The sequence below is a fragment of the Ochotona curzoniae genome, unplaced genomic scaffold, assembly GCF_017591425.1.
Source record: "Ochotona curzoniae isolate NIBS_2020 unplaced genomic scaffold, NIBS_Ocur_1.0 scaffold_4505, whole genome shotgun sequence".
Taxonomy (NCBI): domain Eukaryota; kingdom Metazoa; phylum Chordata; class Mammalia; order Lagomorpha; family Ochotonidae; genus Ochotona; species Ochotona curzoniae.
This window is the reverse complement of record NW_024467118.1, coordinates 2,323,680-2,337,958: the sequence shown is the minus strand read 5'-3', so window position 1 is coordinate 2,337,958 and position 14,279 is coordinate 2,323,680. Positions and strand designations below refer to the sequence as shown.

The 14,279-nt window shown below is 59.1% G+C and overlaps 1 protein-coding gene and 1 pseudogene across 3 annotated transcripts in view; both read right to left on the bottom strand.

Annotated features, from left to right (window-relative positions):
• The window catches only part of PPP2R2C (protein phosphatase 2 regulatory subunit Bgamma), a 61,338-nt gene that overhangs the window by 3,559 nt on the left and 43,500 nt on the right, over positions 1 to 14,279 (bottom strand). For all 3 annotated transcript variants that reach the window (XM_040965910.1, XM_040965908.1, XM_040965909.1), the window contains exons 4-6: positions 13,512 to 13,624; positions 12,369 to 12,546; positions 4,146 to 4,310 (exon numbers count right to left, since the gene is read on the bottom strand). In XM_040965910.1, coding sequence (XP_040821844.1) covers positions 4,146 to 4,310; positions 12,369 to 12,546; positions 13,512 to 13,624 — 456 coding nt within the window. The remainder of the gene's footprint in view (positions 1 to 4,145; positions 4,311 to 12,368; positions 12,547 to 13,511; positions 13,625 to 14,279) is intronic.
• On the bottom strand, positions 10,660 to 10,833 carry LOC121146930 (annotated as a pseudogene).

Here is a 14,279-nt window from a genome sequence, read left to right as displayed (position 1 = left end):
AGCCTCGGGTGATCTCCAGAGGACAGCCCTTGAGCACGTCCAAGCCCTCTGGTTTACAACTCCGTCCCAGCACACATCTGGGGTCAAACCCCCAATGCACCCCACCAGACAGCCAAGAGGACTGGGCCCTGGGGGGCCCGGGCCACACCTCGGGGCTCGGAACTGCTCTGCCAACAGAGCAGCACCTTGATTTCCACCTGCCAGTGAGGGTGATGCCAGCTTTCCAAAGCACCCTAGACTGCAGAGCCAGCGAGGCTCGAGGCCCTGGGACCCCGGGCTGGCAGCTCTCTCAGCGCAGGGGGCGGGTGCAGAAGCCGGGTCTGGACCCCCTGCCTCCCGCCAGGGTGTGTGGACTTGGCAGTCACTTAGCAGCTTGCCTGGGAGGAGCTTGGCATCTGACAGGTGGGCTTAGCTGTCTGCTTGCACTGCCCCCCACCAGGGTGGCTGGCCAGAAGCCTGGGGGCAGTGAGAGGAGTCCCAGAGTGCCCTGCAGCCTCTGAGCCACCCGCCACCGACAGCCACCGCAGGCACAGTGTTTGGAGTTCTGACAGTGCGAGGAAAGCACTGTCCATCTGCAGGATCTGTAACTTTTTTTTTAGATTTGTTTTATTTTTATTGCAAAGTCAGATATACAGAGAGGAGGAGAGACAGAGAGGAAGATCCTCTGTCCGCTGATTCTGCAGGGTGATGGGGCGGCTGTTCATTGTGGCAGCTAAGATGCCACGCTGGGGGATGGCCCTGTGGTGTAGCAGATTTGGGTCCCAGCTGCTCCACTTCTGAGGGGGTCGCTCTCATTGGCGGGCTCCCCAGGCACACCGTGCAGTGTGCTGCCACCAGCGCGAGTCCCCCAAGGCCACACCTGCCCGGGTGGGGCGCTCCGGTCTCCTCAGCAGTTTTGCATAATTGGGTTTCTCTGGTTCCCACATGCACACCCTCCACCCCGTTGGCGTGCAAGATGGGGGCAGGGAGTGGGGGTGTCTTGCGGGGGGCCAGAGCACCCCTCGCCCTCCCTCTGCTAGGGCTGACGTGGAGGGAGCCGAGGGGGTGCTCAGTCCCCACCAGCAGCCTTCCCCCAGCCGCACAGAAACCCGGGGTCTGCCTGCTGCATAAAACCCTCCGTGGCTCCCCCGTGCCCACAGGATGAAGGCTGCAGTGCCAGTCGTTGGGCCCAAGCCAGCCTGCTGCTCTGGCCTCACTTCTGCCCCCGTCCCCCACAGAGCCTTCTGCTGCCAAGACACCCGGGCCTCTGCAGGCTAGGACAGGAAGGCCCTGGAACCAACAGTCGGGATGGATCCTGAGCCCGTGCCATGAGCTGGGCAGCCGACTGCGACCAGCTGTGAGTGCCTTCTGGCAAGCCTCTTGACCCCTGAGAGCCGAACACGAAGGCACCTCCAGAGGCAGCAGTTGCAACCCTCCCCAACTCCTACACACCCTTGAGAACCCCAACACTGATGCCCGTTCTCTGCCGGTTGTGCAGATGCCCCCACCCCACCCACACAGTCCTGGGGGTGTCCTTGGAGGAGCCAGCAGGGAAGCGTGGTCACCATGGAGCGCTGGCCACTCCCTCTGTGGGCAGGGCAGGGCTCCTGCCATAGTCATGGTTAACCTCAGCACTTTGAACCCGCTGCATGCCCAGCCCTGCTCACCAGGCAGAGAACCTTCTGTACTTGTGGCTCTTCTGCCCCAGGCCGGGCAGCGAGCCTTCCCTTGCGTCCACCTCCACGCCTGCGCGGTGCAAGGTAGAGGGCTCCTCCGCCTAGAGTCACACAGGGCGTTGAGGAGGGGGCCTTTAGGGGGGCCTGGGGTCTGGCCATGGGCCCCACCCCATTCTGCCGCCCGTCGCCCCAGCGCCACCATGATTAAGACCCCCGCACACACTGCCACACTCCCCAAGTGCCCAAGTGGACCCTGAGATGCAGTGATCACCCACCGATCACAGGGTCCTGATTGGATAGGGGTCGGCAGAAGAGGATGGGACACCGGACACAGGAAGGTAGGGAGGGTGCCAGGGGCCCCGGCTGGAAAAGGCAGGGCATGGATTCTTCCAGGAAACTTCTAGAAGAGACCCAGCTCTGCCAACACTCGACTGCACTTCTGGCTTCCAGCCCTTGCACAGAACGCATCCGTGTGGTTTGCAGCCTGCGGGCCTACGGCCTCTGCTGCTGTGAGGTGGGAGTGAGGGACCCCCACCGGGTGGCTCTGAGGGGCTCCCGACAGGTGAGACCGAGGCCCGGCCAGTGTGGGCTGCGGCTGTGGCTCCTCCCAGAACTGGGCCAGGCACACACTCAGGGTCGTGCAAAGCGGGACCGCTCTCTGAGTCAGCCCTGCACTCTGAGCCGAACCCACCAGCCAGCCCTCCCTTCCAGCGTGTCCTGCGCTGTCAAGAACAGAAATAGCTGTCAATTCTGCGGGTGGTGTAGCGTTGCCATGGTTACCTATCACCAGGCCTGACAGACAAAAGGCAGGATCTTCCAGCACTTGGGAGCCAGGCGGGACCGTGGGCAGCAAACATGGTGGCTGCGGCCTCGTGCTTGGCCCCACCAGGTGCCCCACTTCCAGGACACTTTCTCGGGTGGGCCACAGCGTGCAGGGAGTGCCTGTCCCTGTGTGTCACCAGATCAACGCGCAGCCATGCGAGGCCCATGAATTGCCCCCACACCATTAGATCTGCCAGAAGCCGGGTGGACACTCTGTACCTGCGCTGCAGGAAGTTTCTGGGAGAGTACTGAGTTTGAGAAGTGAAAAAAAAAAATCCTTCAAAAAGGAAAAATACAAAAATGACTTCCACAGACACCTGCAGGAACCAGTGATTAAAACTGAAATACGGGCCCAGGGCAGTAGCCTAGCAGCTAAAGTCCTCGCCTTGAACAAGCCAGGATCCCTTATGGGAGCTGGTTCTAATCCTGGCAGCTCCACTTCCCATCCAGTTCCCTGCTTGTGGCCTGGGAAAGCAGTCGAGGACGGCCCAAACCTTGGGACCCTGCACCCATGTGGGAGACCCGGAAGAAGCTCCTGGCTCCTGGCTTCAGATTGGCTCAGTTCCGGCTGTTGCAGTCACTTGGGGAGTGAATCATCGAATGGATCTTCTTCTTTGTCTCTCCTCTCTGTATATCTGACTTTGCTATAAAAATAAATAAATCTTGGAAAAAAGACTGAAATACACCTGTGTGGCTGAGGCTTCAAGGAGCAGGTGTGTGACAGAGAATGAAGGGTGCCTTGCAGGAGCTTAACGAAAACCAGGCGGGTGCAGGGAAGGAAACGGAAGGCGATGCCAGCACGCCACAGGGGCACAGCAAGCCCGCGTGACCCTCAGCACGCCACAGCAGCCCTGGCCTGCCTGCTGCTTGGGACAGAGTCCTTGGGAAGGGCCTGGCACCCCACGTGAGCACCTGGGCAGTGGCCAGCAGGGCTGGCCGCACGGTTACCCAGTTATCCACGGTGGTCCAGAAGACCCAAGAGCCCTTGCTGGATACCGCTGGCCCTGCAAAGAAGCTTCCAGAACTGTAGTGCAAGTTGGGAGAGGTGGAGTTCCCCCAGCTCCCTGAGGCCTGAGGGGCGGGATGGGAAATGACAATGGGGTGGCTCCCCCAAGACAAAGTCAGGGACTGACTCAAACAGGCTCTGTGGCCATCTAGGATGTTTCTAGAACTCTCTCACGCAGAGGGGCTGCTGGATTCCACGGGCGCTGGTGCCAGGCAGAACCCAGCAGCCCAGACCCAGCCCTGCTCGGCCCAGACCAATCCCTGGGGCCATTTCCTGTTAGGTACAGTTGCCCCTGAGAGCGTGGTGGTCAGAGGGAAGTGCCCAGAGAGAGCTTGGCATGCTAGGCAGTGATGGCAGTGGTGGCTCAGCCTCGGGCCTGGCCCATGCAGAGGTGACAGGTGACAGCCTTGGAGGTATCCAGCCTGCTGGGAGAGTCAGGGTGCTTTCAGGGCATGGAGTTGGGACAGGGGTCCCAGTGCAAGGTGGGGTCATGAAAGGCTTCTTGGGAAGAGGGGACCCCTAAATGTGACGCTCCTCAGCTTCCGGATCCCTTGGCCCTTACCCAGGAAGCCAGGCAGCATCTGGGGGTGTCAGGCCCTGGCGGCGGGGGTGGCAGGGCCAGCCCTGGAGAAGGCCAGGCCGCTGCCCCAGGGAGCACTTACACTTGGAATGCTTGTCGCACAGGGCGGCCGCCCGCATGTCGCACAGCCGCAGGGAGCCCTTGCTGCTGCTGTAGACGAACAGGTTGCAGTGGTGAGGGTGGAACTCGGACGCCGTGATCACCTCCGTGAGGTCCTCCATGTTGGCCGGCTTGATGTCCACAATGTCTGCGGGCAGTGAGGTCAAGGACGTGGCCGTGAAGGGCCCAGGGCTGCCCTGCCCTCCCCGGGGAAGCCCCTGCATACCTCACCCCTACCGGAGACGACCACCTGCCGGCTGCACGGCCTGCCACGGGGGACCCGCCGGGCCTCTGCCCGGCTCACCCGCCCCTGTCATCATTGCCAAGCACCAGGAAGTTCATCAGCTGCCTCCTACTGCGTGCTGGGCGGCTGAGGGCCCTGGGGGTCGTGATGCTGAGCTGAGCGTGTGTCCAGCCCCGTCTTGGGGCCACACAGACCCCCCCACCCCCTGGCCTGCGCAACTTCCTCTGCATCACTGGGTCCCCTCCCACTCCCCCTCCCAGGAGCTGGAGTCCAAGAATGTTGGGATGGGCTGAGTGGTGTAGACAGGAGTGCCTCTGTGGCCGGAAGTCCCGGGGTCTGGGGGGAGGGGCACTGGTGCCTGTAGTGCTGGCGTGGTTGGGGGCAGCAGCTGGTCCTGAACAGGAGACCCCACGCAGCCTCACCCCCTCCCAGGCCCTAAGGTCTCCTGTGAAGCCTGAGGTCGGCAGTGCAGCTCTCCACCCCTCAGCTTGCCCATCTGTCAAATGGGCTCGACAACTTGAGCCTCCCGGCTTTGCCATCCTAAGAGGCAAGGTTCTTGCCACACCCAAGGCATGGCAGCCATGGGAAACAGGCCCATCTGCCAGACACCCTCTGCTTCGTCTCACCCCAGCCCCAAGGAGAAAGTCACTTCCGACAAGGGCCTGTAAGATGTGCAAGGACTCGGCAGCCAGTAGGACACCCTGAGGCCCCTGGGCCGGTGCCCACATGCTGCTCCCAGGAAGCCAGCAGCAGCCAGGGACCAAGACTCTCAGAGTAACGGGGTGAGCGAAGGCGGGCTCTGCCACCAGCACTGTGAGCGCCCAGCCACAGTGAAGCCGAGGCACCAGGGACCAGGCCATGGGTTCCTTGTAGGCAGGAGCTCCGAGAGCTGGCATGAGGTTGGCTGCGACCCTCCTCTGTTCCCAGAGTCCGACTGGAAGCTAACTTGTGGTGGACACAGCTGTGGCACCCGAGGGGAACACCCATGCTGCCCCAAGTCTCGGCTTGTCACTGTCACTGCACACAGCCACACCTGCCCAGGGACTAGTGACAGTGCTGCCCCCATGGGGACAGATAAACCATGACAGCCCGGGGCTGGCTGGACGGCACAGGCGCAGGCCCAGGACTTTGAGTATGGACTGCGGAGACCAAGATGTTCAGTGTGTCATCTCAGGGTCCCTTGATGTCCCAAAGGTGCTGAGAATATAGCAGAGGAAAGAAAGCTCCCTCCCGTCCCATCCTCTGTCCAGGACACCTCCACCAGGCAGTCCTGCAGGGCTGAATTCCAGAGCCATGCCCAGGTCCCCGTCAGTCTTGCCAAGGACTCCATCACCTCTGCCAAGGGCACCACCTCACCTGAAGCCCAGCTTGCGGCGAGCACTGGTTGTGTGGACTAGAGGCCAGGTCACCTACCCACCAAGTCCGCCAGCTGCTAATGGAATCAGGCACACACCCCCAGGGAGAAGCTCAAAGTGAGACACAGGTAAAGAAAACGCCAAGTGTCCTGGTGGCGCACGTGGGCTCCTGACTCACGCCACGGGGGCTCAAGTGCAGATGCTGCACCTAGCTGGCCGTTAAAGACACAGGCAGGACAAGGACCACAGCGCCATGCCCAACATGGGCCAGGCACACAGAACCACACCGGACCAGAGAGGAACCCGAGGCGTGGGCCCACCAGGAGGAGTGATGCAGGGCCAGCAGGACCACAGGGGGGCCTGCAATCCTGGCTTCCTTCCTCCCAGCCCAGTGCCGGGGGAATGGGGGCGCATTTCACACAACCTGCAGCTCTCTCCCCACAGCCCTGGGTCTGGCTCCTGGCTTCCAAGAGGCAGATGCTGGGCACACACTGGGATGGAGGAGAGAGGCCTTGGCCATCTCCAGCTGAGCTGAGCAGGGCTGGCAGGAAAGGTGGGGGGAGAAGCTGTTACAGTGGAGACCCTGCAGTGACCAGCCCTCCCCTGCAGAACCAATGGAGAAGGGGTAGGCAGTCTAAGGGTTAGGGGACTCCAACTTGGGGCTAGGGGTTAGCCTGAGTGTCATAGGAACGTGGCCACGCCCCCAACCTGCCATCTAGAGAAAGTGCTAGAAACATCAGCTAGCTGTCCAAGCCTGGGCGGGCAATGAGTCACATCCTTTAGCAAGAAAACAGCTGTTTGTAGGGGTGCTGGGTGCCCCAGGTTCCTGATCGTGCTCCTTGTTAAGACATCTGGGTCCCACTGCCTTAGGGTCTCAGCTGGGGCCAACAGGTGGTCAGCCATCTCCACCAAGGCCCAGGGCTTCCTGCAGCCCAGGCTGCTGTCAGCGGTCCTGACTCCACCGGGCACAGCCCCAATCCACACCTGTCACCACCAGGCAGTGGGCACTGCTAACACCCTCCCTCAACCAGCAAGGAAAGCAAGCCGCAGACAAGCTGGGCCAGGACTCGGCTGCACTGCTGGGGGCTGGTAGGACTGAGCTTTACACAGAACTGGCCAACTTCACTGTCACACACACTGCTTCTTGTCACAACAGCCACTGGTGCTTGAGCCTGAGTGCCCGCCCCTTGCAGCGAGCTGGGCTCTGAGAGGGAGGCTCCCTGACTAAGGCCCCTCCACATGCCCCTGGACCCTCCGATGGCCTGTCCTGCTCCACTGGCCTTTTGTTGTGGACTCCACAGTCCAGAACAGGGACAGGGGCTTCCCATAGCACTGCAGCCTTGCAGAGTCCAGCAGAGAGGGCGGGAGTTTCTGGAGGGTTCTACACAGGGGGGTGTGGGACCTGGTTCACTGTGCTGGGACGGGCGCTGTGAAGGCTGTACAGGGGTCCCCTAACGCCCGTTCCTCAGGGCAGCCCTTAAGCAGGGGTCTTTACAGGTGGAGACCAGAGGCACATAGTCCAAGGCCACAGTCACACGTCCTGTGGATCATGTGTGAATCCGGCAGCATGGGTTCCTGAATCTGAGAGCCAAAGCCAGATAGGTCAAAGTTGTGGTCAGGGTGACAGAAGCCTGGATTCCCAGCACCTGATCCAACTGTTCAAGCCAGAGCAGCCTCCCGGTCAATACTACAGGATGAGTGCGTGGGTGGATGGGTGAATGGATGGGTGGGTAGATGGATGGATGAAAGGGTGGGTGGGTGGATGGATGGAAGGGTGGGTGGGTGCATGGATGTATGGAAGGGTGGGTGGGTGGATGGATGGGTGGGTAGATGGATGGATGGGTGGGTAGATGGATGGATGGAAGGGTGGGTGGGTGGATGGATGGAAGGATGGATGGATGGAAGGATGGATGGATGGATGGATGGATGGATGGAAGGATGGATGGATGGATGGATGGATGGGTGGATGGATGGATGGATGGATGGATGGATAGATGGATGGATGGGTGGGTGGTTGGATGGATGAGAGGGTAGGTGGGTAGATGGATGGATGGGTGGGTGGGTGGATTGATGGGTGGGTGGTTGAATGGGCGGGTGGGTTGGGTGGATGAATGGGTAGATTGGGTGAGTAGATGGATGGGTGGGTAGATGGATGGATGGGTGAGTGGATAGGTGGGTGAGTGGGTGGGTGGATGGATAGAGCACAGAGAAGAGAGAAGCAGAGAAGAAACCAGAACTCAGAGGCCCCCAACTCTCACAGCCTCCCCTAGCAACTATCCAGTCCACTTCTCTAAGACGCCATGGACAGGGAGCTTTTGAGCAGGCGGCACCAGGGACAGGAAGAGGCAGGCTGGGGGTGGTGGCAGTGACCATGGCCGGTGAGGGACGCCTGTCCTCCCCACATCAGTCCCCGTATTCACAGCACTGGGTCAGAGATGGCGCCAATAGCCTGGCTGGGGCTGCCTGGGGACAGGGTGGCCTGGGCAGGCCTGGGCTCCAGCTTGGGTCACAGACTCAGCATAGAGCTGGCAGGTGGAGTCGCCTTGGCTGGTCCTTCGCCCCCAGCACAGTGAAGGAGCCAAGCCCTGTGGTGGACATGCACTGACAGCGGCTGCCCCAGCCCCCTGCAGCTGACTCAGGCCTGTTCCAGCCCACCCAGCTGTAGGGTCTACCCCTATATGGGAACTGGGAATCTGCAGATCAAGGCTTAATGTGATGTTAGCTTTAAGAATGAGACATTGCTCATAGGAGAGCAGAAAAATCAAGCAGTCATCTTTGACTTTCTCTGGGTACCCCTAGGTAAGCAGGGATGTGTCCACTGAGGCCTCCCATGCAAGGGCACTATTAAAGATGTACCGAACTAGAGGACCAGGGAGGACCAGGGTTGGGGGAAGGGGGTGGCACAGTGGTTCACAGGCGAATCCTCTGCCTTACAGCGCCAGTATCCCATCTGTACACTGGTTTGTGTCCCAACTGCTCCACTTCTGATCCAGCTCCCTGCTTATAGCCAGGGAGAGCAATGCAGGATGGGCCAAGGTTGGGCCCCTGTGCCCAGGTGGGAGACCCAAGAGAAGCTCCTGGCTCCTGGCTTTGGATGAGCTGAGCAGTGGCCTTTGAGGCCATTTCAGGAGTGAAGCAGTGGATGGAAGATCTTTCTGTTTCTCCTCTCTGTATATCTACCTTTACACGGAAGTTCAGACGAAGCTGGGGAAGAAGAGCTGGCCAAGCCCAGCAGCAGGGACCCTCAACACTCGGGGACCGGGAACATGGCACCACCCTGCCCTGACGTGGCTCCGCCTTTCATGTGAGCAGTGACTGGGCGGAGAGCTGACACTCAGGGGTGGGTGGACAGTATCTGGGCTGGGACAGGGGGACAGAGCTCCTCAGCCCTGTGGAGTGCAGAAACCCTGATGGGCCATTGGACAGTCCTGGTCCCGGGAGGGGAACAGCTTCGCCACCATCCAAGGGCTCAACTTGCTCCGGAAGGTGCCAGGGCTTGAAGCGGGGTCTCAGTGGGTCCTGTGAGCGGGTCAGGACTCTCCTTACAGGGCTGGCCAGCTGCACCTCTGGCATCTGGGCCAGGGTCCAAGGGAGAAAGGCTAGGGCTGGATGAGCTGCGAGGTCTGCCAGCGGGCCTCGACATTCCTGGGGGAAACTTGCCCTAAGTGTCTAGGGCCTCAGAGCAGTAATTTGCAGCTCAGCCAGGAGCCACGGCTGCCTCTGGCACCTCGCATGTCCAAAATGAAACACCTTTTCTAATCCCTCGCTGCCATCAGGCCCGTCTTGGCACCTGCAGCCCCACCCTCCGCCCGGTCCTGACATTGGTGAACCTGCCCCTCACTGCCATCAGGCCCGTCTTGGCACCTGCAGCCCCACCCTCCGCCCGGTTCTGACATTAGCAAGCCTGCCCCTCGCTGCCATCAGGCCCGTCTTGGCACCTGCAGCCCTCACCCTCCGCCCGGTCCTGACATTGGCGAGCCTGCCCCTCGCTGCCATCAGGCCCGTCTTGGCACCTGCAGCCCCCACCCTCCGCCCGGTCCTGACATTGGCGAGCCTGCCTCTCTGCTCTGGGTCCCCATGTCCTGTCTCCTCACCAGGCAGAGGTCCCGGCACAGCATGCCTCCCTGGCCAATGAACCTGGCAGGGGCTTCCCCAAGCCACACACACACCTGGGACCCCCATGCGTCTCTTCCGAATGCCTGGGTTCTGTGACCCAGAGCCACCTTAGGGCTCTTAATTGTCAGCAATGCACACACGGATGGACACACACATAGACAACACATACAACACTCACACAACCTTCACACATACAGTTACATTACACGCACTCTCATACATGTACAAACACATACACATGACATGTGCACTCATGCTGACACAATATACTTTCACATACACTCTGACACACACATAAATGCACACTCAAAAGCACATTGTCCCATACAACTGTCACAAACACACAGCCACATATGCACTCACACACATAACTGTCATGCATACTCTCACACTCACACACTCTCATGCTGGCACATGCACAGTCACACACACACTGTCACATTGGCACAGCACAGTCACACACAGACACTAACACACACACAGATCCATTCTCATCTGCCAGCTCCTGTTGCCCACAGCCAGGACGTGTCGTATTTCCAACAGTTCACTGCCATACAGTCGGAAGGTTGAGCACACATCCAACCCAGCCACAGTGGGCAGGACTTTAGTGGGCGGTGGCGTGGGCCTCATCCCTCCCTCCCTCCTCCCAGCCCAGGGCCCCTGGTCAACAATCTGCCTTTGTGGCCTGGCAGAACCCTCAGCTTCTGGACTTGACCTTGGAGGTGGGGCCTAGGCTGAGCTGGTGCTGACCTGCCACCTTGGGCAGTGGGACACAGAACACAGAGCAGAGGCCTGTGCCTGAAGTACCTCAATACCAGGTCGACGCATGGAGTGGACAGAGCAAGCTCCTGTTCCAACTCCATATAATCCATTTAACATATTGTCCTTGGAGAGAGGACGTACCTGATATTAAACTGATAAGAACAGATACTACACTTGATCTTGCCAAAAGGTGTTGCCCTATTATTACATAATTATGACACTACTCCCTCCATTGCTGTTACTATTATTCTCACTTCCACAATCACTGCTACTACTGCTGTTAGTACCGTCACTGCTGTCATTATTCCTCTGAGGGTTCCGAGCGGCAGGTGCCCTCCCTGCTCCACGCACCCCAGGCCTTGGAGGCCTCACTGTGCCCTGACTCCTCCCACTGTGAGGCTGTGGGACTAAAGTCAGAGCTCAGAAGTACTAAAGTGTGCTGAGTGATGGATGAATCAAGAGAATAATGTGCTAGGCAGTGGACAGGTAGTACTAGGATGACAGTAACGAAGAATAGTGTTGGGACTGGTATTAAGAAATCATTCGATAACAAGTGAATGTCTAGCAATAAAGAAAATAAAGTCAATGGCAAAAATATGTGTTAAAAGATAACAGGTGATGATAGAGATTAAGGTTAAGAGATAGCACCTAGTAGAGCGTTGGATGAGTAGCAGTAATTAGAATATAGGATAAGTAATATGAGAACGATGCTGATGACTTAATCGATGACTTAATTGCTAAGCTAGCTGCTAAGTTTGGCCTCTGCAATAAGTGCTTTGCTTGCTGCAAAGCGGAACCAAGGTAAGGCCATGAGAGACCTCGGACAGGAACAGGCCTAAGCTTGTCTCTAGAACTGAGGCACCTGCTTCCCCGAAGTGGGCCGCCACATACCCTAGACAGAGCCGGCCAGTTAGAAGGGACATGAAAGGCCCCTAGTCATCATGTGGTCATGGCGATAGAGGCTGGCCACTGGAGTGGGCATGGATAAGAGAGACCGACCACCAGAGTGGTCACGGGTGACAAAAACTGACCAGTTACAATCTTGCCAATGCCTGTTTGTAGAATCAATGGCCCATTCCTAGAATTGCAGGCAAGACCCTATATAAACCACGTGAAATATATGGTCAGGGTCCTTGTCAAGACTCCACTGCGTTGGATGAGACTTGGACCCTGGCGCACTAGCAATAAAGTTCCTTTGCTTTTGCATTATCTCGAGTGGAACTCCTCTGTTGAAGGCAGTGGGACAAATTCCGGACTCAACACCACCCTTGTGGATGCCCATGGATCAGCGATTCTTTGCTAACCAGTCTCTCGGGGGTGACACTGCCCCTGGACCCCCGTCCAGCCACAAGGACTGTTGAGCATGGGGTCTGAATCCAGCTGGCTTCTGATGCCCAGGTTGTCACTCCAAGCCCTGGGCAGAACTTGGACAAGCTCTGGGCCCAGGGCAGCTGTCCCTGTCCCTCCTCAGGGCACAGCTGGACCTCTTGTCCTTCCTGGTCCCCACTGAGGCCCCAGGGTGCCGGAAACCATGGCCATCCCGGAAGCGGGAAAGGCATGGGCAGCCCTAGGTGCCAGCATTCTTGAGTTTTCTGAACCCCAGGGTGATCCGCACACTTCCTGCCATTCCCTGTGCGTGCCAGCAGCTTCCTCACTTTTGAAGTGGAACCACAGGGCCTCGTTCCAGCCGGCTCCCCCTGTGCCCGCAGGCCCAAGCGCTGAAGGATACTGAAGCTCCTGTCGGTGACGGCCAGGTGCCAGAGGTTGATCCGCAGGTCGTCCGCCGACATGTACGTCTCGCAGTCACTGTTCACGGAGATGGAGTTGATGTGGTAGGTGTGGCCATTGGCGAATATCCTCCGTGGGCTCACCTCCACCATAAGGTCCATGGGCTTCAGCACTGGCACCTGCGGGGAGACGTGGTCAGGGCCGGCCACGGGGTGCAGGGCAGGCAGCCATGAACGGTGGCTGCACCGCTCTGCCTCCCAAACAGGAGAAGAAGCAGTGGTGTATCCCACTGACCTCCCACCAGACACATGTCCTCCCTTCTCTGCGCTCTGCTTGCTGGGAGCTGGAGGCCCAGCCTAGGACTGTACTTCCCAGCTGCCCTTGCGTGTGGGTGTGGTCACGTGACTCATCCTGGCCAGTAGAGTGCAAGCAAAGTGATGCACAGCATAGGGATCACAGTTTGAGCAGAAGGCACCTGCCCCTTCCTCAGCTGGAAGGTGGAGGCGCAGGCCTCAAGGACAGGGGCACAGGGACAGCAGAAGCCAGCAGGCCATGCCGGAGTGTCTGGTGTGGCCCAGGCACCATTAGCTGCCTGTGAGGAGCAGCCTTGCTCACTCCAGGGAGGAAATGGGATGCCAACCCCAGAGCCAGCCTTGTGGGCTTGGGTGCCAGCTCTCGGTTTCCGGCTTTGGACCTGGGTTCTCCAACCTCCTCTCTCACTTTTGCCCATGCTGGGACTCGCAGCTCCTGTCCTTAGCTGTGCTCAATTCTGCAGTTTAGTGCCATGTTGGCAGCAGGTGCATGTCCCAGGTGCCCTTCTGCCACGGTCAGGGTCTTGGCTGGCAGAATCTCCTTCCGGCCCCTGGCTCAGCTGAGTGGCTCTGAGTGAGATGCAGCCTCGCTCTGGGCCCCAGCTCCCTGCTTCGTGGGCTGTGCTGGCCACTCCATCTTACGCTCACAGACGCCCAGGACACGGTGACCATGACTGAGGCACGGACTAGGGACATGCCCTTGGCTAGCCAACCAGTCAACAGCACGGCCGGTGTCTGAACCTGACCCTGACTACCAAGGTCCACCACATCTAGAAACCCTGCGATTTGCACAAAGCACACCCACACAGCCCCGCAGCTGGCCAGCCCCTCACCTGCAGTGACGTCACGGTGGACAAGTCCTTTAGTTTCCCTTCTTCATCCTTCAGGTTGTAGCCCTCGGGCCGTTTGTCTCGCTCCGTGATCTTCCATAGCTTGATTGTCTTATCTTTAGGGACCAAGGGGACAAGACCCATAACTCACCTAGCAGCAGTTGGAACCTATCTCAGACACTCACTGAAGGTCATACCCCAAGCGTGACAGTGACATTCCCACATGACGACCACCCAGTGAGCTGCCAGCTTTCCTCAGCCCTCCATGCATGGGCCAAAGGTGACTGAGCGAGCTGCTCCCCTGCCAGGCAGCAACCAGCCACCAATACCCAGCTGCTGGTGGCCTCCCCGCCCTGCAGTTCCAGGGAGCCACTGGATGGTAGGGGATGTGTCCTTCAGGCAAACACACCCTGGACATCGCTATGAAGGACTTTTCAGATGGGACTGAAGTCCATGATCCTCCCAGGCATGGCAGGCCTTACTCACCCAGTGAAGCATGCCCACAGCTCAACAGCAACCTCATGGGCTTATCTGTGGTGGCCAGCGTCTGCCCGGGGCCTCCCACCTGCCCTGCAGACTTGGGACTCACCGAGCCTCTGTGGTCATAGGCACTAAGTCCCTACAGCAAATCTCTCTCTCTCTCTCTCTCTCCACCATCATGGATGAAATTGGGAAGAGCATGGTGGGCATGTCCTCTCTCTGGGTACAAAGGACACAGGGCTGCCCAGGCTCCCGGTCAGCACAATGCCCATGCCAGGTGAGCCAGGCTGG